At 48.4% G+C, this 25,933-nt stretch overlaps 1 protein-coding gene and 2 long non-coding RNA genes across 5 annotated transcripts in view; 1 reads left to right on the plus strand and 2 right to left on the minus strand.

Moving 5' to 3' along the window:
- LOC148683076 (uncharacterized) lies at positions 1–4,276 on the minus strand. The gene is made up of 2 exons (XR_015947391.1): positions 4,096–4,276; positions 1–564 (listed from the first exon to the last, which is right to left on the minus strand). It is a non-coding gene; the product is annotated as an uncharacterized LOC148683076 (long non-coding RNA).
- Positions 4,157–25,933, plus strand: part of LRRC43 (leucine rich repeat containing 43) — a 26,309-nt gene continuing 4,532 nt past the window's right edge. Inside the window, exons 1-11 of one of the 3 annotated variants that reach the window (XR_015947389.1) lie at positions 4,157–4,461; positions 5,269–5,547; positions 7,189–7,299; positions 8,096–8,235; positions 9,212–9,450; positions 10,356–10,534; positions 12,777–12,900; positions 14,791–14,930; positions 16,172–16,358; positions 19,088–19,273; positions 20,668–20,758. Coding sequence is in view for 2 of the 3 variants with exons in the window: in XM_060269475.2 (XP_060125458.1) it covers positions 4,372–4,461; positions 5,269–5,547; positions 7,189–7,299; positions 8,096–8,235; positions 9,212–9,450; positions 10,356–10,534; positions 12,777–12,900; positions 14,791–14,930; positions 16,172–16,348; positions 19,088–19,273; positions 20,668–20,758 (1,756 nt within the window). In the remaining variant the exon portion in view is untranslated. The remainder of the gene's footprint in view (positions 4,462–5,268; positions 5,548–7,188; positions 7,300–8,095; positions 8,236–9,211; positions 9,451–10,355; positions 10,535–12,776; positions 12,901–14,790; positions 14,931–16,171; positions 16,359–19,087; positions 19,274–20,667; positions 20,759–25,933) is intronic. The other 2 variants (XM_060269475.2, XM_088659312.1) reach the window with 2 other exon arrangements.
- LOC148683077 (uncharacterized) overlaps positions 19,533–25,933 on the minus strand; it is a 13,715-nt gene continuing 7,314 nt past the window's right edge. Inside the window, exons 3-4 of the long non-coding RNA XR_015947390.1 lie at positions 20,384–20,477; positions 19,533–19,636 (exon numbers count right to left, since the gene is read on the minus strand). This is a non-coding gene — a long non-coding RNA (uncharacterized LOC148683077). The remainder of the gene's footprint in view (positions 19,637–20,383; positions 20,478–25,933) is intronic.

Here is a 25,933-nt window from a genome sequence, read left to right on the forward strand (position 1 = left end):
AACCATTAGCCCACAGTTTATTGTTTTGTAACTGAAAAAATGACTTTTCTTTTCAGCATGTGATGATAATGTGAAAGAAACCTGTAGCTTGGAGGATTACAAACTTCTCATTATCTCTGCTTCACCATTTACAGCAAATGGCCATATAGAAAAGCAGCTTAAATTTATCTCTGCTATTCGACTTTCTTGTCTACAAAGGCTTTACCTGTTGAATTTTTCATTGCTTTTCTGTGTGTCACTATTTTATGAGCGAACCCAGTTGGTCATCAGCATTTTTCCTTGTTATTTTCAGTGTGGTCTGGTGTACACTAGGGATAGCTGATAGGCCCATTTCATAGCATAAGAGCCACTGGATTCTTTACTGAAGTGGAATCCAAAGCTGTAGACCTCATCGAAGCATATCTGTTTCCGCGACATGGGAACAATCTGCTCAATTTGCCAGATTTGGGGGTAGAGGAGAGTCTGACCAATAGAAGAAGATGATATAGCCTTGAATGCATTGCCTTCAATGTGCATTTTTGTTTCAGAGGGCCTTTTTGGGTGCTTTCTTCTTCTTCTTTTGCTCTAAAAAGAATAGGAAAAGGAAGAGATAAATAGTTTTGTCTCAAGATTGCCACGATTAAATACACATATGCAAGCCTATGTGGATAAGAGCAGCCAGATAATGAAGATTTAAGAAGAAGCCACTGTCGTGAGGTTAATTTGGAAACTAATTCCTGCCCCCAAAGGAAGCCAGACATGCTGGGCCACGTTGAGGAACTCTCCAAAAAGATAAAACAGGCTCAATCAAGTAAAGGCAATGCAGCCATAGCACTTATCATTTTCCTCTTACTGTGTGCCATGGACTGGCTAGACCAGTGGTGGCCAAACTCGGCCCTCCAGATGTTTTGGAATTACAACTCCCATCATCCCTAGCTAACAGAACCAGTGGTCAGGGATGATGGGAACTGTAGTCCCAAAACATCTGGAGGGCTGTGTTTGGCCACTATTGGGCTGGACACAGAGGAAAGGTGGGAGGCACCAGATGGGGAATCCATAAGGGATGAAGGCTCAGAGCCTGGGAAGTGGTGGTGGGATGACGATGAGCGGTCAGGGGAAGAAGAGGGAGACGCCAGGGAGGAGGTGTCAGAAATTGAAGAGGTAACGGGGTTTAGTGAGCAGGGAGAGTCTGTGGGAGAGAGAAGTCCAGAAGCAAGAGAGGAAGGAGGCCAAGAGGCAGAGAGAAGTTCAGCTGGTGAATAGGCATGGGGGGGTCTCCCCATCCTGCTGCAACAAGCTTCCCTTCTCCTGGTCTCCCAGGACCAGAAGAGGTATGTTTTGGAATATATATATATATATGTGATAAGAATAATATTGGAGAAAACTGGGTATTGAGACTTGCTTAACCTAAAAAATATATCCCAGTTTCCAGCGGCCCTTTAAAGTATGCTTCACGCAGAGTATACACAGTCAGAAATTGACCTGGCTAAGAAAACACCACCAAGAGCGTAGGGAATTATCTCCCTTATATGAAACCCCTTACTAGCTGCACACTTGTAAAAGTATACAGATGAAAAATACAAACGGTTGGGTTTCTTTAACTGAAAAACAAACTGACTCTAAAGAGACTTTAAACTAAAGATAAATGCTTTCTCTCTTAGCAACTTTATCTACCCACATTCCAACCTTCAATCCATTCCAAACCTCCCACAAACTCCCACATAACTCCCATTAAACTACCCGAGAATTAACAGCAAACTAGCTTTGTAACTAAACAACTCTCATACTAAGATTCAACTAAGGAATCTCTTAAACTGAGAGTCTCTCTTACTAAGATTCAACTTGGAATCTCTTAAACTGAGAACAACTGAGAATCAACTAAGTATTATCCAACTAAGGTACTGATCTCACCGAGAGATACAGTTCTCCTAAGAGATACATTCAACTGAGAGAGTGATCTACTAAGAGACGAATCAAACTGAAAGATCTAACTAAGAGATACAGAAGGCATTTTTGGCAGAGCCTTATATTCAAGGAGCAGAGCCCACGCCTGTGAGCAATTAACAGAAATCACCGGCACCTGTTTCTCTTAAACAGACAGTATTTACATTAGACCGGCTCTACAGTAACTTGACTATTCAAAAAATCCAACAGTATGAAGTAGGAGGAGCAGAGACAGGCACATCGGCATAGTCTAAGATTGCTTGAGAAGGACCCAGGGGAGGAGGAGAATTAGGCAGCTGTGGGAAGATGGGGACCTTCAGCCTTCACAACTGCCAACCAATAAGAGTTGCTGTGCTCATTAGGCCTGGCACCCCTGAGCAGGCCTTCTTTTTTCTAATAAAGAGTTAACTTCATCAACTCTGTGTGATTTATTGCTGGCTGGTTCACTGACACCTTTTTCCTTACATTTTGATTAGTCTGGTTTCTTTCCTATGCTGCCAGTCTGGTGCACCTGTTAATATAAGGAGGCAAGTCATTGTTTTTTTCTGTTACATTCATACCTTGGTCTCTGCCTGGTCTGATTTCTTGGGCCTGATTATCTACAGTGGAACCTCAGTTCTCGAACGTCTCTGTTGACGAACGTTTCGGAACCCGAACCTCCGAAAACCTGGAAGTAAATGCTTCCGTTTTCGAACGTGCCTTGGAAGTTGAATGGCTCCGCTGCGTGTTTTTCCATTTTCTCAACTGAATTTGCCGACAGCCCTTTGTGCCTCGGTTTTTGAATGTTTCAGAAGTCGAATGGTATTCTGGAACGGATTACGTTCAAAAACTGAGGTTCCACTGTAAAGGTAAAGGTACCCCTGACCGTTAGGCCCAGTCGCAGACGACTCTGGGGTTGCGTGCTCATCTCACTTGTGTTTTTCTCCCTCATGGCTTGGATTTATGGCCTACTTGAAATGAGGCTGCACTTTAAATTTTAATACTGTATTTTAATCTGTATTTTAACTAATTGTTTTTATGTTTTATTGTGGTTCTGTTGATGTCAGCCACTTATGGCCTACTTGAAATGAGGCTGCACTTTAAATTTTAATACTGTATTTTAATCTGTATTTTAATTAATTGTTTTTATGTTTTATTGTGGTTCTGTTGGTGTCAGCCGCCCTGAGCCCGGTTTTTGACTGGGGAGGGCGGGGTATAAATAAAAATTTATTATTATTATTATTATTATAGGTCGAGGGAGCCGACGTTTGTCCGCAGACAGCTTCTGGGTCATGTGGCCAGCATGACTAAGCCGCTTCTGGTGAACCAGAGCAGCGCACGGAATCGCTGTTTACCTTCCCGCTGGAGCAAGTACCTACTTATCTACTTGCACTTTGACATGCTTTTGAACTGCTAGGTGGGCAGGAGCAGGGACCAAGCAACAGGAGCTCACCCCGTCGCAGGGATTCGAACCGCCGACCTTTCGATTGACAAGCCCTAGGCTCAGTGGTTTAGACCACAGCGCCACCCGCATCCCTCTGGATTTCCTTTTATTTTGTTTGGCTGCCTATAAGGCTACCTTTCTACAGGATATGCCGCCTTTCACCTCTTTGTTCCCGCTTCCTCCAACTTGGGTTTCAACCACCACATTTTATTACACCTCTGCCTGTTGCCTGTGAGTTTCTAACTTTTTCTCACTGAATTTTTCTCATTCTACAGTATTACCATTACACCTCCTTTTCCTTTACCATGTTCTTCTTTTTGCCTAAATAAAGAAATAAATTATACCCTGCCCATCTGCCACCTTGGGCGGCTTCCAGAAGAATATAAAAACATAATTTATTTTCTCCTATTAATATTCTTCTTCCTGTGATTTGCTCCCCACGCCATCCCTTGATGACCTGTCTAGTTTTATTTTCTTATCAGACTTTGGCTTTCTTTCTTTCACTTTCTCTATTTCGGCTTCGACTGCCCCCTTGCCTTGCAGTGCAATGCTCCGCCCTGGGGAAATGCAGAGCCAACTTCGCTGCGCGCGCACCGCTTCCCAACCCCAGCGGTGGGAGCGCGCTGGTAGCGGAGGAAACGGGGGGAAGCGCGTGCACGGACTAATCTGGCAACTCCGGACTGTTTTGCCAAACCGAAGCAGATTCTCGAGAGGGCATTGCGTGTATTTACATCCGAGGAATTTCCTACCCAGCCTGTCAGCAAAATTCCCAGGGCAGCTTTGCAACATTTAAACACACAATAAAGCAACATTCCAAACGTGCGGCGCATCCTGCGCGCCCGGCGAAGTGCGCAAGGCACCCGTTGATTGCAGCAGCGTCTACAAAGAAGTGATTCCAGGCAAGGATCCCGCGCAGCTCAGCCCTCGGCGCGTCCACCCGGAAGCAAGCCCAGGGAGCCTCGGCGTCGCGCGGCAACCCAGCCCGTCGCCTGGCAACGGGGGACGCCGGCGAGGGATGCTCGGCCATGGCGGGTCCCGGCGCCGCCTCCGCCGCCTTCTGGGAGCACCTCCGCCGGCTGTGCCTGGACCAGTTTCCCTGCGGGATCGGGAGCTGGGTGAGCTGGGGAGAGGGGAGCAGGGAGGAGGGCGACGGGAGATGGGGGCTGGGGGGAGGGCGGGGGAGAGGGAGCAAGGGGAGCGGACCCTCGTGCTCTCTGTCCCTTCCGCCCAGCAAATAACTAGCTGCCCCATGGCACTTCCACGCGGGCTGGCCGAGGTGTGGGGTGCCAGTGGCGGGCAGGGGCAGATCCCAGGCCTCCCCCTCCCCCTCAGCAGTGTCTTACAGTGGACCGAGTGTGTTGCAGTGTGAATGGAAGAGAATGCAAATTTCAGCACAATGAAATACAATATAAGAAATAACATAAGCAATACACACACAGATACACACACTCACAAAATTAAAAATCATGCTCAGTACAATCGCTACAGCAGGTGGGAAGATGTTTTAAGTGGTCTGCCAAGACCAGGGGTCAGCGAACTTTTTCAGCAGGGGGCCGGTCCACTGTCCTTCAGACCTTGTGGGGGGGCCGGACTATATTTTGAAAAAAAAAATGAATGAATTCCTATGCTCCACAAATAACCCAGAGGTGCATTTTAAATAAAAGGACACATTCTACTCATGTAAAAACATGGTGATTTCCGGACTGTCCGCGGGCTGGATTGAGATGGCGATTGGGCCGCATCCGGCCCCTGGGCCTTAGTTTGGGGACCCCTGGCCAAGACCCTCCTCACTTATCAGGTTGTCCATCGGAGCAATAGATAGAGAGCGGCTTCTGTAGACTCTCAGCCTGTGGGTTTCGTGTCTCCTTCTCTGTAGTGGCCCCAGCAGAAGCTTATACACTCCTCCTTTCTGTCCTCCGCAGAATAAGTCCCGTTTCCCACCGAGGAAGGCTAAAGTTTCCTCCATATGGGCCTTGCCAGAGGCCAGAGCTTCCTCTCGCAATGGGTTCCTGCCGCCAGATGAGGAAAGTGTGGAATCGCTCACCGACTACCTGAGAAGCCTCGGCTCTCCGTGGGCCCTGCCTGCTGACTGCAGCCCTGAGGACCAGCAGCTGAGGGAGCTGGCTGTGCAGTCTCCAAGGGACATCCAGGACAGCCTAATCTTCTCCTACTTCAAATCGCTCAGGATTGTGAACAAAAATGTGGGTGGCCAAGACCCTTGGGGGGTTAAGGCCATAGCGCAAGGATTAGGGAACCCCTCGGCTCCCCTCCAAGGTCAAGTGGGGCCCACCAGCCCTCCCCGTTTGACCTGTAAGGCCATTGTGGCCAAGCTAAGCCCACTTACCTGTGGGGGCAGCACCTACAAAGCCTTGTGTCTGTTGCTTTGCAAGTGCCAACAGTCAGCTGATGGTCGAGGGAGTGGGTTTTTGTTTTTGTTTTGCAGAGCTGTGCAGGTGTTGACAGTCATCTAATTGTTGGCACTTGCATAGGTCAATGTGGCCCTAAAGAAGCCTCAGGGATCAGCTGATTTTCAGGGCTTGCATAGTTCTGTGTGGAAAGCACCCAAGCCATGTTGAGGGACAGCCTGTGGCCCAGGGAACAGCCTAGTGCATATATTCTGTTCTGATGCCAATGCCTTGGTTGTGCCACTTTGACTCAGAGCTTGAGTGCTCCCCTTCTGTGGATAGCTCAGTTGGTTAGAGCATGGTGTTGATAACACCAAGGTTGCAAGTTTGATCCCCGAATGGGACAGCTATGTGTGCCTTCATTGTAGGGGGTTGGACTAGATCAGTGATGGCAAACCTATGACACGCGTGTCAGATGTGACATGCAGAGCCCTCACTGCTGGCACGCGGCCCATTCGCACTGTTGTTGTTGTCCCCCCCCCATTTGTTCTCCTGCTCCTCCTCACGGTGCAGCCCGGATCCTTTTTTTTTGTTGTTGTTGCTGGTAGCCAGAGATTGGTTTTTTAACCCTTTCTGTGTTGTTTTTTCTGGCGCTTTGGCAGACGATGATTAGGTGTAGCAGCGTTCGTTTTTTAACCTGTTCTGTGCTGGGGTTTTTTGGCGCTTCGGCAGACTATGTCGGTGCTGCGTGTTAATTCCAGCGAAGGTATTATTCTTCATTTATTTCTGTTCTCTTCCCCCCCCCAAAAAGCACAGCAGCTTTGGGGCATCCCCCCCCAAAAGCAAAGCAACTTTTGCACCCCCCAAAAAAACCTCCAAAACTTTGGTCAGCAGCCCCCCCAAAAAGCTCAACAACTCTGGGCACTTTGTGATATAAAGGGGTTTTTGGTTTGGTTCGGTTAAATAATTAGTTTTTGGTTTATTAAATACAGTTATATATTACAATTATACATTTTTGTTATTTAAACTATAAATATCGCGAAATTATGGTTTTTTTCTCGAAGTGACACACCACCTGAGTTATGCTCAGTTTTTTGGCAAATTTTGACACACCAAGCTCAAAAGGTTGCCCATCACTGGACTAGATGGTCCTCAGGGTCCCTTCCAACTCTAGGATTCTGTGATCTATGTGCATCAACTGCTCCTTTCTGACTGCAGAGTGCTCAGGTGGGACGTAACTGCCTTCTGTATTTGGATTACCATGGCACTGCATTTTTGAGTGCAAGTTGCACACAGTTCTGACAATTTTAAAACAAGAAATTGAGTGTGATTTTTGTTTGCTGGGTAGGGTTAATTCATTTTCTTAGGTCACCTGGCTGCATTCCTGCTTGTAACCACTCGCAGTTTAGTCAGGATAAGAGGAATGGGCTGGATGACCTTTGAGAGACCTTTGACTCCCTGAGCATGAGCGTTGTTTGTGTTTTACCCTCTTTCTAGGTGACTGAAATTGATGCTGATTTGTTAAAGTTCCCCAACCTGGAAGAGCTAATCCTGAGCGCAAATCACATCAGCAAGATCAACTCCAGTAACCTCCCTCCAACCCTAAAGGTATCTGCAGGTGGGAGACATGGGAGAAGTTGGTGGATTGGAAGATACATGGAGCTGAGAAAGTCAGGTAGTTGGTGGGAGGACCGGCTGCCATACCTGCCAAGTTCCTCTCTGAAAAATAAGGGACTGGACCGAAAGTAGCATACCGGAAGTAGCATGACGGCCATTTTGGAACTGGGCGGAGCATGCTCAGAAGTGACTTTTGATGCTGCTGTGCCCAGTTCCAAAATGGCTGCCACACCAGAAGTCGCGCTGCAGCCATTTTGGAACTGGGCAGAGCAGCATCAAAAGTCGCTTCTGAGCATGCTCCGCCCAGTTCCAAAATGGCCGCCGCACCAGAATAAACCGGGAAAAAACAAAAATCCGTTTTTTCCGCTGGGGACAGCCGGAAAAACGGGGGTTTCCCGGGGAAAACGGGAGACTTGGCAGCTATGCCGGCTGCTGAGCTTCCCACTGGAACATAGGATTGGCCACTGTGAGAAACAGGCTGCTGGAATACACAGGCATTTGGTCTGATCCAGCCGCAGGGCTCTTTCTGGGTCAGAAAGAGTCAGATTGCATTTCTTGGTACAGAAAGTATTGATATTAATTTAAGATGGTTCTGGAAGCTTCTCTGTGTGAAAGAAACGAGCAGAAAGTTCGTGTTGTTTGGGTTTGTGCTTTCCCTGGAGGTAAAATTCCTATTCTTTCTCCTTCTATCTGAGGAGTCCCATTGAACGATTTGGATGTGTATCCAGCACTTTCGCCCTCTTTGTCACCCGAAAGGTTATTTCCTCCCTCTCCCTCCACTTGGCAGGTCCTAGAACTTTGTGGCAACGAAGTGGATGGTCTGAAGGACTTGTGTGCCCACCCGCCTCCTGAACTCCAGCATCTCGGCCTCGGCCACAATTGCCAGCTTGGTTCGTCTGAAGAACAGTATCTCACAGACACTTACTGGTAACGGGAAACTTTTAATCAGGCAGGAAGAGGAATGGAGGAGAAATTTAGTTTTTTGGAAGGCAAACGTCTGATGGGGCTTCTGCAGCTTTCGTTTGGCTGCAGGAACTTCCTGCAGCCAGTCAGAAGCTATGCTTTGGTTTCCGAACGTTTTGGAAGTCAATCGGACTTCCAGAATGGATTCCGTTCGACTTCCAAGGTACAATTGTACGTGCATTGTATTAGGGGGAATTGCCTTGCATAAATGTGTATATTAGATAAAATTGCATGTAAATGTATGCACAGTTCTATTTCATCTTGAGTAGGGGTTCAGTATACATGGAAATTTTGTATATCCAAACTCTTGGTACCGCTCCATGGCTAGCACTCCCTGATCCTGTTGCACTGAGTAGGCCATGCTCAACGATGATGGCGGAGAGCTTAAAAGCATTTTCCATGCTGCGTAACCCCAACCAGACCTTCCAGCTCTGGAAGCCATGGGGTGATTGTGAGAGATCTTGCAGGAATGTGGGTTGCCCTGCAAGATCTTGCACAAGCACACAAAAGCTCCCTGCCATGCTTGGATTTAACCTGTGCCCTTCAATCGCATATGGTTGAGATCATGCCAGTTAAAATATGTGTAAGTTGCAATCATACTGTATTACGAAATAATTACAGATTTTGATATCGAAATGGGGAGAACTGAATTTAAGGTTGGAAAAATGAGAAATGGAGAGAGACTAAAATTGATGGGTTCACCCGTTGCCAGGTGGGACACACAGAGAATGTGGGACACTATGTTCATATGTGCATGCATATCACTGAGTCCAGTTCAGATGCCTTTAATCTCGAGGTGCCCAATGTGGTCCTCCCCATATCCTGTAGGACTCCAACTCCCACCAGGCCCAGCCAGTAACACCCATGTTACCTGCCCCTGTTCCCATTAGCTCTCACTAAAGACCCATTCCCTTCCCTTCCTTGGCTCATTTTGCTTTAGGCCGAAACTCGTCTCCCTCGACTTGAGCTACAACAATTTCACCAACTTGCTGAGCCTCCTCTTGAAGCTTTTGACGATGAAGAAGCTGCGGGTTCTGGTGCTACAGGGAAACCCACTCGCCCTGCTGCCTGGCTACAGGGGGTTCGTCATCGACAGCCTGCCAAAACTCTGCACGCTTGATGATGTGATCATCACACCTGACGAGAGACACGACTTCTTAGACCTGTCTAGCACTCCAGGTGAGCAGTCCGTTGATGGAATTTCCACATCCCTGACAAGTGGCCAGGCAGGGATATCTTAGTTCCAGCAGCCAAAACATCCAAGGTGTAATAGTCAGGGCAAGCAAAAGAATTGACTCATACTCAGAATGCCAAACATAGCTTTGCAGTGCAGCTGGACAACTGGAGCCTCAATATTCGGTTTCTCCCCAGCCCCTGTAATATTGTGGTCCTTGGGTGACCCCTAGTGGTGTAGACTTTTAGGCCTCTTCTGAAATAGAATAGGATTTGTGCGGAAGCAAAGCTAGAGGAAGTTAAAATGCTGTGCCAGAGCAATACCCTCCATCATTTTTATCTTAGAATCCCCTCCCTCCTCCGCCATGAGGTCACAGAGTCTCAGAACACATTTTGGTGCAAAACATTCAGGACTGCCACCTTGCGTGGTATCATGGAGTCACAAAATGCGCGTTTTGGGGCTCTCTGATATCGTGCAAGGTTGCAATCCCGTGTTTTGATGTGACATGCTGGATTGCCTCCATTTTAACCCTCAAACACCCGTGCGAATGCTGAGCATTCTGTGAAGACACAGAATTCTGATTGTTGGAAAGCCAGAGGGAATGGAATGGAGTGTCCTGAGAGTAGGTGTAGCTGAACCCTGAACAGGAGCATTCTACACTGCAGCATTTTGTTGCAGCTCCCGCTTGTACCCACCCACAATTCGGTGCTCTCTCTACCCCCAACCCCATGAGAACTTTGCACAGCTGAAACAGCGCACCTTCCTTTGCCCCCACGGCTTGACCGGTCCTGCTTTGCTAAGTTGTTTGCGGGCAGATGTTACATCCTGCCTGGGTGTGTCTGTCTATCCTGTGATCTGTATGTATTCAAACGGATGTTGCCGCTTGATGTTTCGTCTCCTGCTTTCGCAGAGCTCTTAAGGTGCTACACTAAAATGGTCGTGGTCGTTGGCAAAGTCAGAGGTGTCCCTAATCCTGTTGGCCCAGAGGAACCGGAGACTGGACCTGAGGCTCCAATAATCACCTACAGCTACTACGTGACGTATGAATTTCCCAAAGATGAAAAAATTGAGGAGAAAGAAACAGGCAAGGTAGACGTTCTTGAAATGGGGTTGTATGTATGCCACTGATTAAACTGGTTCCAGCAGTTCTGCACTTTCTCCAGGGAGCCCTGGGAACTGTAGTTCTGCAAAGGGAGATAGGGAACTATTATTATTATTATAAAGGTAAAGGTAAAGGGCCCCCTGACCATCAGCTCCAGTCGTGTCCGACTCTGGGGTTGAGGCGCTCATCTCGCTCTATAGGCTGAGGGAGCCGGCGTTTGTCCGCAGACAGCTTCCGGGTCATGTGGCCAGCATGACAAAGCTGCTTCTGGCGAACCAGAGCAGCGCACGGAAACACCGTTTACCTTCCCGCCAGAGCGGTCCCTATTTATCTAGCAGAAGCTGGGACCAAGCAACGGGAGCTCACCCCGTCGCGGGGATTCGAACCGCCGACCTTCTGATCAGCAAGCCCTAGACTCTGTGGTTTAACCCACAGCGCCACCTGGGTCCCATTATTATTATAACAATTATTAATTAATTAAAAAAAATCACCCTTCAGCCAATGATCATAGGGTGCTTTACAATGTAAAAACACAAAAATGCATAGCATGATGGGGGGAAGCCATGACAATTACTAGTATACCTTTGGTAGTGTGAACAAGCCTTACTTACCCTATAGAGGCAGCTTAAGTCCTACACATGGGAGTATTTGCATAAGGGCACAACAGTCCAGTGAGGACTGAACCTTGCTTGCAGCTGTTATGTAGAACCATCAACTGCGAAATGAGGTGGAATTTGGGATGGATGCATTTCAGTAATGCAAAGGAGGGGGCAATTTCATCATACCAGGAGGAGACACTGCAGAAAATAATAATTATGCTTTTTGCCCCCTTTAAAGCTGAATGGCAGGGACGTGGGTGGTGCTGTGGTCTAAACCACTGAGCCTCTTGGGCTTGCTGATCAGAAGGTCGGTGGTTCGAATCCCCGCGACGGGGTAAGCTCCTGTTGCTCGGTCCCAGCTCCTGCCAACCTAGCAGTTTGAAAGCACGCCAAAAAAGTGCAAGTAGATAAATAGGTACAGCTCTAGCGGAAAGGTAAACCACGTTTCCGTGCGCTGCTCTGGTTCGCCAGAAGCAGCTTTGTCATGCTGGCCACATGACCCGGAAGCTGTTCCGTTGTGCCAGAAGTGGCAGCGCCGTCTTAAGCGCTCCCGGCGCCGTGGTGTGCCGGATCCCTCCGGCGCCCGCCGGATCCCTCCGGCGCCCTACCACCCCGTTTCCCAGTGCGGTGGGCAGGTGCAGCTGCGCTGTAGACCGGTCGGCTGGCGGGTAGGCGCAGCTCGTGGCGCCCTCCTAGCGGGCCGGCACCATGGTGCCCTGCGCCACCCAGCCTGCACGTAGGGCCGGCCCTGAGAAGTGGCTTAGTCATGCTGGCCACATGACCCGGGGAAACTGTCTGCGGACAAACGCCAGCTCCTTTGAGCCAGTAAAGCGAGATGAGCACTGCAACCCCAGAGTTGTCTGCGAATGGACTTAACTGTCAGGGGTCCTTTACCTTTACCCTTTAAAGCTGAATGGCAAAGTTAGCAGAATACAAGTGTCAGCTGCAATAAACATTCCAATGTTGATTTTTTTCTGTTCAGGATTGCAACCAGCCAGACAAGCCCCTTTTCAGAATATTCCCCTCCCTTCCCCCTGCAATAGTTACCCACAACAAGCTTTCTGTCAATAGTAGATGCTTCCCTTATAGCACAGAAGCAGTCACTTGTAAATGCAGTTTTTCAGGGGGTCAGAGAAACACTGATATACACCATTATGCAGTCTTTTCCAGGCTGATCAGTTCCTGTTGATAATTTTTTGGGAGAACTCCATTTTTTAAACTAAAGATAAGTTTCAAAGCTCCTAAATGTAGCAATTTTGCTTAGACAATTTTTTTTTTGCTTAAAAATATCTCTGCCTTTTAATATTATGTATTATTTATTCTGTAACTAGTTGGTGGGTTGTAAATAACTTGCTTTATTCAATAGTATACATTAGGGCAGCCTGCCCCAACCTTCTGCTGTCCAGAGCTTTCGGACTACAACTCCCATCAAGTGTGCCAGTTGAGGGTGATGGGATTTGTAGTAAAAAAAATCTGGAAGGGACCAGTTTGGGGACGGCAGCTTTAGTGCCACCTCTGCCTTCCTCCCGTCCCCCCTATTTTGATCCATGGAATGCAGCTGTTCTGGGTGTCTGCATGTTTCCCAGCTATGAAATTTTCACATGATTCTTCTTATATATTATAATGGCAGGATGTATCAACAGCACCGGTATCAACTACATTGAATGTTGAAAATGCACAAGGAGGAGTGGAAGGAGGGGGAAGCAATGAGCCCACACCTATGGACTCTCCAATCAAATCTCCTACTGATCCTGGTGAGTAGCTCCACAGGGCCTGACGGAGTAAATTGGACCACAAGTGAACTTGCCTTCTGCATGTGTTTCCAGCCCCACACAGATAACTCCAAGAAACCTAGCTGCAGCGAGTTCCCCATGTGCTTAGCCTTCTAGCTGAGCTTAGATGAGCCTTTGGGCACAGCTGAGGGCTTCTGCAAGCTTTAAAACTCATGCAGATATTAATTAGGGCAATTATTAAATAGCTCAGCTCTAATGTCCTATGAGGGCACTTTGCTAGACTGTAGTAGATTTGAACTATCTAGCTGCTGAGGTTTAGCTATAGTTTCTAAATGATGCCTGTTAAAATCCTTTGCTAGGCTTCTACTAGGAAGTTGCTTGGCTTCCTAGTTTCAGAAGTCATGATTGCAAAGTGGGGTATGACTCTTCAATGGCAGAAAGGTGTTTCCAAGCTCTTTCCCAAAGTCTGTGGATGAGTAACGGACAGCCTTTAAAATGTCACCAGGTTTAAATGCACCATAAATGCAACTACACCTATGCTAGTCTCTTCAAATTAAGTCCAGGTTTTCTTCACCTGCTGTGGAAAGGAGGGGGAAAACCTGTGGCCCTGTAGATGTTGATGGACTACATGTTCCATTATCCCTGACAGTTTGCCATACTGACTGGAGCTGATGGGAGCTGGAGTCCAACCGCACCCGGAGGGCTGTAGATTCCTGCACGCTTGTGCTAAGGGACAAGACCAGGCATCCCCAAACTGCGGCCCTCCAGATGTTTTGGCCTACAACTCCCATGATCCCTAGCTAACAGGACCAGTGGTTGGGGAAGATGGGAATTGTAGTCCAAAACATCTGGAGGGCCGAAGTTTGGGGATGCCTGGACAAGACAAAGCACAAGTGCGATCCCACTTCACCCCCCCCACCTCTCCTTTTCTGTCATATGTGTCAAATCAATTCTGTCAAATTGTTACACCTACAATAACTGCATTTAAATCAGTTATGGACATTGTAGTCCAGAACATCTGGAGTGCACCAAGTTGTTGGAAGTTGGTTTAAATCAATAAAGCCTTTCTCTCTTTGCTTGGACCCCTTCTTTGCAGGGAAACAGCACAGAGAAATTAATTCTGCTTAATGAAAACTTGGTGTGATTGCAAAGTATGCAGGCTGTTACCTTTAACTGAACCACATCTTTGGCCCAGTTAAAGAGAATCATTGTTGACCTTGATTTTCTGTTACCTGAAGGTGATTATTTCCAACCAAACTTGGAAATGATTATTGGCCTAGTACGAAAGCGGCTATCCACTTCTTAAATGGTGTTGCTACTGCTTTATCTCTCCAGCCATTGAGGGACCTGTTAGCAGAGCAGGCTGGTTGATTATTAACAAAGGACATTCTTATCCTGAACTAGCACAAGAGTTTTGGTGTCTGTGTTTAACATGCTGAATTGCACATCAGATGTTGAGGCAAGAAGGGGTTGCTTTTAAATCTACCCGTCTGGTTTGGTGCAAAACCCCAGTCATGTTATAAGCAATGGGGCAGGGTAGGGGGTGGGCCTCTGGGGCCCGAAGCCCAGGGCATTGCAAACCAGAGAGATTCTCTGTATTCTTCTCAGATGCTTTTGCCTGGCTAGTGTCCTTGGAAATGTGATAATGCCTTTTGCTTGCCTGGATGAAGGGCTAGAGGGCTACATCAGGCGGGTTTCTGCAAAAACCAGAAATTTGCATTGCTAGACTGTATGCTTCCATACAACAGGAAGGGTAGAATCCATTGCTCTGCCTCCATTTTGCCCCTGGCATCTGCTCGCCCCTCCCCCTGGCCCCTCAAAGGTGGCACATGAGGGAATGTGGCCCGACCTTTGAGGTGTCCTGTTCTGAAGATGTGCTTCCCTCAAAAGCCTTTCATTTCTCCCCCTTAGGAAATGTTTATTCCACCCCTCGAAAGCCCTGGGCTGAGGTCATAGACTGTGACCACACGAAGGAGCATGTCACCACAGATATGGTTGCTCTGAAGGCCTATCTTCTTGCCGGAACCAGGGTGACAGTTGTGGAGGAAAAGGTTACGTATTCCAAGGCAGATTCTGTACAGCTATAGATGCAAATATGTAACATATTCAAACGGTCTTTTATATTTACATTTTTAAATGGTTTTTGTATATGCAATTGTTTTTACATACAGTGGTGCCTCGCTTAACAAATGCCCTGCTTAACGAAATTTCCGCTTAACGAAAGGATTTTTCGAGCGGAGGTTGCCTCGCTAGACAAATTCATTTTATGAAAAATTCATCTAGCGAATTGCGGTTTCCCATAGGAATGCATTGAAATTCAATTAATGCGTTCCTATGGGCAAAAAAAAAAATCAAAATTTTTTCAATGCATTCCTATGGGATTCGCTAGACGAATTTTTCGTTATAAGAAAAGCCCCGTGGAACGAATTAAATTCGTCTAGCGAGGCACCACTGTATGTAATTATGTTGTTAATCGCTTCACGATGCCCCATGGGAAGTGATTCTGGCCTCTGCAGCAGCCTCAGCTTTTGTAGCTGGAGTCAGTCTGGACCCTGCCCTCACAGGCCAGGTGGAAAAAAGCTTTCAGGGTAGGTAGCAAGTCTTCTAGGATTCACAGCCAAGATAAGAATATACTGTACTAAAAATCCATGTTAACATATCTATTCTGGATGTTGGCTTTTTAAATGTTAGCAGATGACATGAATGTTACAATGTTACATTAAATGTTAAAGGTAAAGGTAAAGGGACCCCTGACCATTAGGTCCAGTCGTGACCGACTCTGGGGTTGCGCGCTCATCTCGCATTATTGGCCGAGGGAGCTGGCGTATAGCTTCCAGGTCATGTGGCCAGCATGACAAAGCCGCTTCTGGCGAACCAGAGCAGCACACGGAAACACTGTTTACCTTCCCGCTGTAGCGGTTCCTATTTATCTACTTGCATTTTTGATGTGCTTTCGAACTGCTAGGTTGGCAGGAGCTGGGACCAAGCATCGGGAGCTCACCCCGTCACAGGGATTCGAACCGCCAACCTTCTGATCAGCAAGCCCTAGGCATAGCTGCCAAGTTTTCCCTTTTCTCGCGAGGAAGCCTATTCAGCATAATGGAATTTCCCTTAAAAAAAGGGATAACTTGGCAGCTATGGGCCTAGGCTCAGTGGTTTAACCACAGCGCCACCTGGGTCCCTGTACATTAAATGTTACAATGACATGAAAACGCCCCTTTGCTTTTGCATTTTGAAAGTTCACTCATAATCTGGCCTTTCGTAGCCCTAATAAACTCTCTTGCTTCACCAGGTTGTCTCGTGGCCCGTTGTTCTCACCCCAAATGAAAGCCCAACCAAAAAAGGAAAAGATAAGGGGAAGGGGAAGGGGAAAGGGAAGGAGAAGGAGAAGGAGAAGGAGAAGAAGGCAGAGAAAGGGAAAAAGGACAAAGGCAAAGATGAGAAGGGAAAAGCAAAGGATGCTGGAAAGGTAATGAGAGGTGAGAGTTGCGCCCGACTGTTGCTCCAGTCAAAAGTGTATGAAGCCAGACAGCGGAGCAGTTAATGCCTGAAACAGAAATGTCAGTTTGCAAAACATGCATAAAGCATTTTATGTATGTAAACGCAAAATTAGGGGGGGGTTATTCTCAAAAGGTGTGGCCAGAGAGGATGGCAAGGGTGGTGGAAAGACTCAAGGATAATAATAATAATAATAATAATAATAATAATAATAATAATAATATATTTGTACCCCACCCATCTGGCTGGGCCTTCCCAGCCACTCTGTGCGGCTTCCAACAAAAATTTAAAATATATTAAAATGTCACACATTAAAAACTTCCCGGAACAGGGCTGCCTTCAGGTAGTTATTTATCTCTTTGACATCTGATAGGAAGGAATTCCACAGGGTGGGTTCCACTACCGAGAAGGCCCTCTGCCTGCTTCCCTGTAGCTTTGCTTCTCGCAGTGAGGGAACTGCCAGAAAGCCCTCGGTACTGGACCTCAGTGTTTGGACAGAACGATGGGGGTGGAGATGCTCCTTCAGGTATACTGGACCGAGGCCATTTAGGGCTTTAAAGGTCAACACCAACACTTTGAATTGTGCTCGGAAACGTACTGGGAGCCAATGTAGGTCTTTTAGGACCGGTGTTATACGGTCTCAGCGGCCGCCCCCAGTCACCAGTCTAGCTGCCTAGGAAACATTTTAACATTTCATGGTGCAGTGCAGTATCAAAATATTTTTGTTTAATTTGTTGAGTATGTAGCTGCATTGTTTAATACTTTCTGCATATTCCATGATCATATTGCAAAGTAGCTGTGTTCTGTGTTATACATCAAGCACTGCTAGGAGTTGTTTCTTTTTAATTTTCCGTTGCATTTCTTATCAATTTTAAAAAAAAGGTGTAGTGTGAGCAAACTTTTAATCTAACAGTATGGCCCAGATAAAAAAAAGTTTGAGAACCACTGGGTTAAGCAACCCGGGAAGCCTTCCCTTCCCGTTATGTCCAAACAAGGTTTGTTGCTCCTTAACAACAAACAGCCTTAACACCTCATTTGTGCCGTGGAGCATTGTGGGGCAGCACTTTCTGTGCTGTGCTCGCTGTGACTTGAAAGAGTGTGGGCTGAAGTTAGCCCAGGTCCAGGTCCAGGTTTTTTTCAACGGAGGCAGCTCTGGCTCCGTGTGCTGCCTTGCAAACGGCCCTTTTCTCTTGGGGGGGTGCACGTTGACCATGCCTCCTGGGGGGATCCTGGCCATGTCATTGCCAGGTAGCCAATCGGGTGGCTGGGGTGTGTGGCTGGTGTGCCCCCCCCCCCAGCTTTGATCCTGGGTACGCCCATGACTCTGCTTTTGCTGCTGTAGTCCAAAATATCTGGAAGGCTTTAGATTGGCGAAATCTGTTTTGCATTTGTTTGTAGGGCGAGCCTAAAGCATTTGGATCCTTTAGGTGAGGCAGCAGATGGTGTCTTTCCCCCCACTCCAGAGAGAACCCTAAACTTGCCAAGTTATTTTGGTATCCAAGGCAGAAAACCCCAGAAGTGTCTCTTTCCTTCTTTGGCAGGTAAAACAAAAATAACAGTAATAAAAAAACTTCTGCCTTTTGTGACAGCCATAATTAGCTGCCTTTGGTCCCTGCCTCACTTGCCCAACAGTGGAGCCAGGGCTGGTTTTGGATTTTCTGCTGTTCTCAATTGACGACAACAAAAGCAATAATAAGTTACCATATTTTTTTGTTTTTTAAAAAAATGTATTTAGCAGATTATGTTGCATTTGCAATAGAACTGCCAGGATAACAGTGTTTAAAAACATAATAAAATTTCCAAGATGGTGGTCTTGGAATTGCATACCCTCTAACATTTCTCCAACAAAAATAGGGACATCCTATTCAATAATAATAATAATAATAATAATAATAATAATAATAATATCCCACTCATCTGACTGGGTTGCTCCAGCCACTCCACTTCCAACATAAATAATAACATAATAAAACATTAAACATTAAAGAAACTTCCCTATACATAAGATGTCTTCTAAAGGTTGTATACTTATCTCCTTGGTTCTGGGGTTGCATAATTCCATACCCTCCAACATTTCTTTGATGAAAATAAGGATGTCCTAAGGGAAAGACAATATTTGATCTGGGATCAAATCAGAAACCAGGACGGCTTTTGTAAATCCGGGACTGTCCCTGGAAAATAGGGACATCTGGAGGGTCTGGAATTAGGATTCAGTATCAGTGAATCGCAAATAAACAAGGAATTAATTCATAAATATTTAAATTCAGTGGTACCTCTACTTACGAATTTAATGCATTCTGAACGCACATTCGTAAGTCGAAAAAATGTGTAAGTCGAATCCCATAGGAATGCATTGGGAGAAAAAAATCGAAAATCAAAGAAACCCTATCTAAAAATTCGTATGTAGAAAAAATCCTATGTAAACCACATCCAAGATGGCAGACGGAGCTCCATTCGTAAGTAGAGGTAACACTGTAAATAAAAAGTTAGCTAACTGTAACTCCTCCTCTGACCCATGGCAATTTTTGTAGACTCTTTAAATTGACCTACTTGAGTTTACAATATACATTATTGCAGCAGCTGCATTGCGGTTGTGTTTGTTGTTAGTGTTTGGTTACTGCGGCTGTTAGCTGTATATTCTGAAAATCTTTGAATAAAAACATTAATAACCCAGAATGAATTGATCTGATGTGCTGCCACATCCCCATAGGGTGGGAAGAAAAAGAAATCCCCTTCTCCCGAGCTACGAAGTGACCCTCCCATCGTGAAGATCCTGGGCTCAGGCCATGTCAATCTGGAAAGCCTTCTGGCGGGAGAGCCTCTCGTGGAGACTGTGTGCGACTTTGGCATCCTGATAACGGAGTCAGCTGTCAAGCCCCCATCTCCGAAAGAAAAGGTATTTGGCAACTGAATCTGTGTTAAGTGCAGCCATCAGGTCAGAAAAGGTTGCTTTCCTGATAAAGCCCCCCCGTGGGCAGAAATGGGCCTTGGTACTCCTATTTATTTCACCAACGTTGCCTGAAACAGGACAGAAACGGCTGTTAGGCCTGTGCTTAGAGAGTCAGAATGGGAGGTTAGGTTGGCCCCCACCCCAACATAAATCCTGAAAAAGCTTTCCCTGTCATCAACCAACATGGCCAAGGTGGTTTCAGTCGCATGGTGGGGCCTGGATTCCAGTCGGAAGGGATCCAAATAGTCCACATGCTCCAGATGTGCCTGGAGGGAGCTCCCACTCAGCCACCTCGCCCAGGAAGGCTATCTGCAACAAGGAAAGCAACGTGAAAAGCGAAACTTGAAAGTATGGGGGGGTAACATTTTCCTGATGCAACATCCTCTAGCCTCCCTGCAAACAAACCAGAAAAAATGCTCATTCAGCAGCCAACAACATCTAATCTCCCCACAACTAAGCCAGGATAAAAGCAGTCCAAGAGGGTTGTAGTGATTGAGAGCTCAGGAGTCATGAGGCCTTTCGCGTGGCCCCTTTGTAGCACCCTGGGGGCATGAGGTCTACTGCATGGAGCAAGGGCTATGAGATGTCACCCCGCCTACCAAGCAGCCGCATGGCCCACAAATATGGGGCTGCCCATCAGCTGGGCTTCTTGTGGCCAATGTTATGTGCACATTGCCTTGAGAATGGTGGTTTAGAAGAGGGGTCAGCAAACTTTTTCAGCAGGGGGCCAGTCCACTGTCCCTCAGACCGTGGGGGGGGGAGACTTTTTTTTTGGGGGGAGGAAATGAACGAATTCCTATGCCCCACAAATAACTCAGAGATGCATTTTAAATAAAAGCACACATTCTACTAATGTAAAAACACCAGGCAGGCGTTCCAAATAACCCAGAGATGCATTTTAAATAAAAGGACACATTCTACTCATGTAAAAACACGTTGATTCCCGGACCGTCCGCGGGTTGGATTTAGAAGGCAATTGGGCCGGATCCGGCCCTTAGTTTGCCTACCCATGGTTTAGAAGATGATTAATAAATGTACCGTAATAATGATAATGACCTCAGGTTGTGCCACGGAGTCTCAAAAACGTGTAGGTCAAGCCTCCATCTGGCAGTACAGACTGTTCCTGGAAGAACTCTTGGTCTGTCATAACCTTGGATGGGAAAAAATACCCACATTTTAAAATAACTTGGCTGATCAGACTGAAAGTACAGAAGTGTGGTTTAAAGGGTGTGGATCCAAAGTATTTAATCGGTATGACATTTCTGCACTGCCTTTTTTTTTTTTTTTTAGTACATGTGTGTTTCTAGCCTCCCTAAAAAGCACAAACTTCTTTTCCGTAGGATAGTAAAAAGGGTGCAAAAAAGGACAAAAAGGGCAAAGCTGTGGCTGCCGAGAGCGCAGCGACAAAGAAGGCCACCCCACCTGTCAAAGGTAATTCCAGGAGAGCCCCTTCATATTATGGTTATTTTGGGTGACTTTGAGTGCTAGAAATCTGCATGAAGCCCAGGCAAACTGCAAAGTTAAAATCTTCACTAAGATGACAATTATGCAAAACAGTGGTGTTTTGCATACCTAACTGCCTGTAACTAGGGCTGTGTACCCACTATATATTTAAAGTACATTTGAAAGACATTTCCTTCCTTCTGGGAACGGTAGTTTGTTAAGGGTCACTGGGAATTGTAGCTCTGCTTGGGGTAAACTTCATTGCCCATAATTCTTTCAGGGAAAGAATGTGCTTTGAATATTCTTTAAAGGTATAATGGGTACGTACCCTAGGGATGTAAGAAAACATAGTTTTCAATTCTGCCCCAAACAGCACTGGTTCCAGTCCACAACCGTTTGTTTTCTGCCCAAAACTATTCTACTTCTCTCTCCATCTGCTGTGGGGAAATTGTATAGCTCACATTATTAATTATGTAAATTACATTATTGCATTGTCATTACGCTATTCCACCCTATTAATTCCAGTGCAAAGGAAACACAGTATGGATGGGAAGCAGGAAGCAACGTAATCAGCAATGTGCTCCTTGTGGACTGGAAGCCACAAGAATAGTGACTATTGGCATAACTGATTTGTGTTCCAGACATGGGACGAAGAAGCAAACATTGGAAGTTAATTTTGTTTAACAAAATTTCTGTAAAGCTTACAAAATTTCTAAACACATATCAAACATAACAGCAAAACATTAAAATCATCAATAAAAGAACGGTATTTAAAACTGTCACAGTGGCCGGAGTGGGCTACTTCAGAGTAACGACTCTACACCGCTCTGCATTTTATCTTTTTATTGGTGCTGCGTATTTACAGTGCTGAAGGCAGTGCTATTTACAGAGACACATCTTATCCGCTAGAATCAGAACCTCCGAGTGGCGTTTGGCGCGTTTTTCTCCAACATAACTTGGGGAGACCCAGCCTCTTCCCCCTACGTTTTCGGCGCAGTTCCGGAGTTGGGGGAATAGGTCTGCCCCCCTTGCTTCCCTCTTCCTGTCCCACCTGGGACGATGGCTCCGCTACCCTGCCTGAGCCTCGGACCCCACTTCCTGCTTCCCCACTTGAGATGGAGCTCTCCCTGCTTTCCCCTGCGCTCGGGGATGGGCTGGAACTCAGGAGGGGAGGGACTTCGCGATATCCCCTGTCCCTCACATCCACCCCCCTCCCAGGCCCCCCTTCTCCTCGGGCTCCAAGGGCGTCGGTGACGACTGAAAGCCTAAAAACTCTGTGCTGTCCGAGCCTGTTGGTGTGAACACCTCTCCCCAATCCCTCGAGCTCCCTCCTTCCGCCTGAGAAGACTGAAAGCCCAAGAAGTTCGTGGCGTCCGAGCTGGTGGGGGTAAAAATACGCTGCCAGTCTGCCTCTTCCTCTGACAGGGTGGACCTCGGAGACACCCATACCTCTTCCTCCGGGTTCTCAAACTCCGCTTCCCATCCCCACGGTGAACTGCTCTCTGCGACCTCCTCCCCTCCCCCTCCCCCTCTCTTTCCATGTGCCAGGGCTTGGGTCTGTGTGGGAAGAGTGCGTGGAATTCTTCCACCAAGAATTCCTCCTGTATCTGAGTGGCTGGGACCCATTCATTTTGGGAAGGCGGCTCATCCTCCCATGCCATGAGGTACTCCAGGCCCCCCACCCCTCTCCGTGAATCAAGGATGGCCGTGGCTTCATTGAGTTGCTCCCTGCCTCCCCTCTCCCCCCCTCCCTCGGGGGTCTGTTCGCTGCCTCGGAGCCTGCTGCTTTCCCTGTATGGCGACAGCAGCGATCTATGAAAAACTGGATGCACCCTCATGTCCTCTGGCAGTGCCAGCCTGAAGGCAACCGGGTTGACCTGTTGCGTGACCGTGAAGGGGCCCAACCTTCTGGGTGCCAACTTCTTGCACCGCCCTCTTGTGGGAAGGCCCTCCGAGGACAACCAAACCTTGTCCCCCACCCTGATGACCTCCCCGTGTCGCCTGTGGCGATCTGCCCCCTTCTTGTACGCTTCCTTGGCCCTCTCCAAGTGTTCCCTGAGCTGCTGGTGCACCGTCTCCAGTTCCTCTGCCCAATCCTCTGCCTGTGGGCCCTCCTCCTCCTCCCCCTCCCTCTCCGGGAAAGATCTGAGGTCGCGCCCGTAGTTGGCCTTAAAGGGCGACACCCCTGTGGAGACGTGCACCGCATTGTTGTAGGCAAATTCTGCCAGTGGCAGGCGATCCACCCAGTCCGTTTGCCTCTGGCTGACGTAGCATCTCAGGTACTGCTGCAGAATGGCGTTGACCCTCTCTGCCTGTCCATTGGTCTGCGGGTGCCGGGCCGTCGACAAGCTGACCTCCACCTGCAGGAGGTTCATGAGCCGCCTCCAGAACCTGGAAACAAATTGGCGGCCTCGATCCGAAATAACTCTTAAAGGTAATCCATGCAGTCTGAATACGTGGTCAACAAACAGTTTGGCTGTCTCTTCTGCAGAGACCGCCCTGGCACACGGTATGAAATGGCCCATTTTGGACATGAGGTCCACCACCACCAACACTGCGGTCTTGCCCCTGGACGACGGCAGGTCTGTGATGAAGTCCATGGACACTACTTCCCACGGCCTGTGCGGTGTGGCTAATGGCTCCAGCAACCCTGCTGGTGCTGCTCTGACAACCTTTGCTCGCTGGCAGGTGTCACAGCCCCTTACATAGTCCCGAACATCTTCCCGCACCCCTGGCCACCAGAAGTGTCTCATGACTAGGTGAGTGGTTTTGTCCCTTCCAAAATGACCCGCCGTTGGGTTGTCGTGCATCTGCTTGAGGACCTTACCTCTGAGCTGGTTGGTGGGCAGGTACAGGGCTCCCCTGTAAAAAAGCAGCCCCCCGCGTTCTGCAAAGTCTTTTGCTTGCTCCCTCCCCCCTCGTAGGTCTCTGAAGATGCGGGTGGCAAACTCATCTGCTGCCGTCAGTGCTGTGAGTTCTGCCTCGCTCACCACTGCTGCTCCGCAGGACCATGTCGACGGGGTGCTGGTGGCAACTCCTCCTCCATGTACTCTGGCTTGCGGGAGAGGGCATCCGCCCTGACATTCTGCTCCCCCGGTATGTAGTGGATGGAGAAGTTGAAGTGCGAGAAGAACTCTGCCCACCGTATCTGTCGCTGGTTGAGCACCCTGGCTGTTCTCCAGAACTCCAGGTTCTTGTGGTCCGTGCACACCTGAATGGGGTGCTTGGCGCCCACCAGGAAGTGTCTCCAGTGTTTAAACACAGAATGGATCGCGAGAAGCTCCTTATCAAACACCGTGTAGTTGCGCTCTGGTTGGGTCAGCTTCCTGGAGAAAAAGGCACAGGGTCTCCACTCTCTGTTGGCATCCAGTTGCAACAGGATCGCTCCCACAGCTCTGTCTGAAGCATCGGTTTCCACGCGTAGGGGCGCATCCTGCACCACGTGGAACAGGTTCTGGTCTGAGGCGAACACCCTCTTGAGGCCTTCGAACGCTGCTTGCGCCTCCGGTGTCCACGTGAACTTCTGCTTGCCTCTCAGGCAGTCAGTGATGGGAGCCGTAACCCGCGAGAAGTACTTGATGAACTTCCTGTAGAAGTTGGCGAAGCCTAGTAGGCGTTGGGCATCTTTGCGCGTCCTGGGGCTGTGCCAGTCCAGGATGGCCTGCACCTTGTCCTTGTCCATCGCTAGCCCCTTGTCTGACAGCTTGTAGCCCAGGAAGTCCACCTCTTTGGTGTGAAACTTGCACTTCTCCAGCTTCACATACAGATGGTTCTCCTTCAGGCGCTGCAACACCTCCCTGACATCCTTCACATGCTGCACTGGGTCATTGGAGTAAATAAGGATGTCATCCAGGAAGACCAAGCAGTTCTTGAAGAGGAGGGACCCCAGGACGTGGTGCATGAAGGCCTGGAAGCAAGCAGAGCCCCCTTGCAAACCGAAGGGCATCACCAGATATTCAAAAGAGCCCAGTGGCGTGAACATCATGGTCTTCCACTCATCGCCTTCCCGGATCCTGATCAAGTTGTAGGCCCCCCGCAGGTCGAGCTTGGTGAAGACCTTGCCCCTGCGTGCCGCTGTCAGCAGATCGTCCACTCTGGGCATAGGGAAAGCCACCGGTTCCGTCACGCTGTTGAGCCGTCTGAAATCCACCACCAGACGGCGCTGTTGTGTGTCTTTCTTGTCCACCCAGAAGACCGGGCTGCCCCCCGCTGCCTTGCTTTCTCTGATGAACCCCTGCTTGAGGTTCTTGTCGATGAACGCACGCAGATCCTCCAGTTCCTGGTCTGACATGGAGTACAGTTTGGCAGGGGGTAGCGTGGCCCCTGGCACCAGGTTGATCTGACAGTCAAAGGACCTGTGGGGAGGCAGGTGGTCGGATTCCGCTTCGCTGAAGACTTCCTGCAGGTCCCAGTACGGCTTGGGTATTGCCTCACCCCCCTTGACGTGCATGGTGGCCACCGTGGCTATTGGAGGCCCCTCCCCTGGTTGGTGCTGCATGCAATGTTCCAGACAAAAGTCTGATCCAAACGTGATGCATCTCTGGTGCCAACTGATGGAGGGGTCATGGCGCGCCAGCCAGCTCATGCCCAAGACTATGGGGGGGTCCGAGATGGTGGTGACGTTGAATGCTAGTGTCTCTGAGTGTCATCCCACCCTCATTCTCATGGGGGGGGGTCTGATGGGTGATGGCCCCTCCAAGTAACTCCCTGCCATCAATGGTGGCGACGTGCAGGGGAAAATCCAGCTGCAGAAGTTGGATCTGGTGCTCTTCTGCAAAGTTTCTCGAAAAGAAATTTGCGGACGCCCCCGAGTCAATTAATGCTAAGACCGTCAGGGGGTACCCATTTGGGAGCGTTAGAGTCACTTCTAGAACCACCCCTGCTCTGGGGGTGGGTGGGCTGGTGCTTCTCCTCGCTGCGCGGGTGGGTGGGTTGGGGCTGTTGGCTGCCGTTTGTGCCTGGCTGCTGCCCCTTGTCTCCTGCAGCCAGGCTGTCTCGTTTCCCTGCTGTGGTGCTGTGTCAGTGGGGGAGGGCACAACCGTTCCCGCCTTTCCTTGCCACTCCCGGCGATGTGGGCAGTCTCTGACGAGATGCTGGGGGGAGTTGCAGAGGAAGCAGTTTCCGCCCCTCCCCTCCTTGCGTCTTGGTGCCGCCGGGGTTTGA

This window comes from Zootoca vivipara, chromosome 16 (genome assembly GCF_965207765.1).
Source record: "Zootoca vivipara chromosome 16, rZooViv2.hap1.1, whole genome shotgun sequence".
NCBI lineage: Eukaryota > Metazoa > Chordata > Lepidosauria > Squamata > Lacertidae > Zootoca > Zootoca vivipara.